This window comes from Ceratina calcarata, unplaced genomic scaffold (assembly GCF_001652005.2).
Source record: "Ceratina calcarata isolate Rehan_Ccalc_2016 unplaced genomic scaffold, ASM165200v1 scaffold498, whole genome shotgun sequence".
Taxonomy (NCBI): Eukaryota; Metazoa; Arthropoda; class Insecta; order Hymenoptera; family Apidae; genus Ceratina; species Ceratina calcarata.
The window spans coordinates 7,819-10,337 of record NW_017174207.1 but is presented as its reverse complement, the minus strand read 5'-3'; the positions used below and the strand labels follow the sequence as shown (position 1 = coordinate 10,337).

At 35.8% G+C, this 2,519-nt stretch overlaps 1 protein-coding gene across 4 annotated transcripts in view; it reads right to left on the bottom strand.

Moving 5' to 3' along the window:
• Window positions 1–1,867, bottom strand: part of PIG-A (phosphatidylinositol glycan anchor biosynthesis class A) — a 9,400-nt gene extending 7,533 nt beyond the window's left edge. For 2 of the 4 annotated variants that reach the window (XM_018029818.2, XM_018029819.2), the window contains exons 1-4: window positions 1,404–1,864; window positions 1,169–1,325; window positions 915–1,094; window positions 640–642 (exon numbers count right to left, since the gene is read on the bottom strand). In XM_018029818.2, the coding sequence (XP_017885307.1) occupies window positions 640–642; window positions 915–1,094; window positions 1,169–1,325; window positions 1,404–1,429 (366 nt within the window). In that variant the 5' untranslated portion in view covers window positions 1,430–1,864. Of the gene's footprint in view, window positions 1–639; window positions 643–914; window positions 1,095–1,168; window positions 1,326–1,403 lie in introns of all 4 variants that reach the window. The other 2 variants (XM_026816215.1, XM_026816216.1) reach the window with 2 other exon arrangements.
• Between the last annotated feature and the right edge of the window lie 652 nt (window positions 1,868–2,519).

Below are 2,519 nucleotides of genomic sequence, written 5' to 3'. Positions count from 1 at the left end.
TATATATATGTAAACAGCCAGTATATTTCCACACAGTATTATAATAGGAAATATATACTGTTCATATTTGGGGGTCCCATAAGTTTCTTCTAAAGCTGCTCGTAGCACCCTTCCAGTCCCACCAAATGCACAGAAGAACCTTCTTCGGATGAAGCCCAAGCTTCGCAACAGTTGAAGGTCTATTTTCTTTAGACCAAGTGCGTTTTCGATGCACATTTTGATACAAAATCCAGATCTCGTATCCAGTGACAAGACTCTTTAAGAAAGGATTTCTTTCGTGTCGCTGAAGAAGCAAATCGCACGTAGAGACGCGGTTCATAAGGCCGGTCTCCGTCAATAGGTGTGGAACTCAAACTTCACATCAATTCGCATATCCAATTTTGATTAAATGCTTATGTACCGTTGTCTTGGGAATGTTAGTGGCATCCACTACCTCACGCACACTATATCGCGGATTTTCAGCGAGCACAGTCTTGATAATGTCCGTATCTGTCGTTGCTGGGCGGCCGCTGCGGTCTTCATCTTTCAACTCAAAATTGCTAACTCTAAATTTCTTAAACCAATTGCGGACGGTCCTAATAGTCGTAGCACCACTCCCGTAAACGGTGCAAATCTCGTCTGCAGTGTCCTTTGCAGTATAGTCTTCTTTAAATCAATGGAGCATAACATGCCGCAAATGCTTCTTTTAGCTCTCCATATTGAACGGTGTAGAAAAAATTTTAAAAGATACTTTGTCACCAACGAAACGTACTTTGAAAGGGCTCTGGGACGACTGAAACCGATGCCATAAACGACTAAGAGATAAGCCTGCATGTTTATATAAACATAGCCAATTAGAGTCGCTCATAGCGTGGCGCGGAAGAAACTTATGGGACAACCTAATATATACATTATTTTGTATGTAACAAACTCACTTTTAGTCCCATCAAACGGCCAATTAGCATTCCTTCGTGAGCAAGGGCTGAGAACGCGGAATGGCCATGTACTATTTCGATCTCTTCTCTCAAGAAGATATATCTGATAAGAGGGAGGGAGCAGATCATCGTTGGAAGAACACATTGGTTGTAGAATACCTGTACTGGTATATAATATACCTTAAAAACAGAAACAATTTATACTTATGACTATGAAATTGACAAGTATTCTTTGTAATACATATTATACATACTTTTAGGCCATTCGTCATGTAACGTACTCCGACTCTGTCACCATAGGAGTGAGTTAGAATGACGACCTTGTGCCCATGCCCGAGTAAACACTGAGACAAGTTGAAGATATGCTCTTCTACGCCACCCATGTTAGGATAAAAAAAATCAGACACCATACTACAAATTTGAATACGAGTATATATAAGTATATTTTCTTCACTATGTTTTACATTAAATATCGAGTGTGATACAAACCAAATTTTATGTTTTACGGGTTTCATTGTAACGCCTATGTTTCAGCATGACTCACGACACAAGATTATCAGTGATAATCATTTAAAAGGCATTTGAAAATTCGTTGATCATCGATTGAGATATGAAATAATAATCGGCGACGCATGTTGCATGTGTGCTTCTCAATTTCATTTTAAATCGACGAACACCATGACGATCTTAAATAATTCATTATTCTAATAGTTATTCGAATGAGTTGACAAATTTTAATTCATCTCGCACTTGTACAAAATTAGACTAGGTTATAAATGCTATTATGATACAAATTCTTATTTATTTATATCTACTCATGATAGAACGGAACCGTTCTGATTTGTAAACATTTAAACATCGATAAATTCACTAATAATATTTTTAAAAAATACATGATTGTACAGTATGATTATAAATTATCATTATTAATAATGAAGTGAAACGAGGGTGCGCTTAAATCGAAACGAATCGATTGTAATCGATTCTCTAGAATCGAATTCGAATGGAACCTTCCGTTATTGGGTCTGTCCAGTATGGAAAAATAAATAAATAAGTAAGGTTTAAATAAATAAATAAATAAATAAAAAAGTTCTTAGTTTTCAATTCTCAGTACTCAGTTCTCAGTTCTCAATCTCGGCCATTGGTCAGCGCAGCCGTACACGTGCTCTTATTGGTCATTTTGTTTTTCGTTAATAATTCAAAAGCCATGGCTCACTTTGCATTTTGGTAAAGGAAATTGTTGTTCAGAAACACTTACAGAATCACGTCTCTTCGGCTCTAACACTTTTTCTGGGACATCCTGTATATGTATCAATTATAATTGATGAAAATCGAGGATACATTTTTAACGTTTTATTTCTTTGTTGAATAAGATAAGAGAAACGACTATAAATTTCAGCCTAAAGCATAGTCGAAGACAAAAACAGCTGATAGTTTGTAACTACTAACTTAGGTTTTCTTCAATAAAAATACAAAAAAAAACCCAAGCGAACTAGACGGTATTTATATTTATAATTGTAAGTTACACTGCTGCGGATATGAATGTCAGGCGCGTAAGTTTTATTAATTAAAATACAAGATCTTTTTACTGAATAGCTTTAGCAC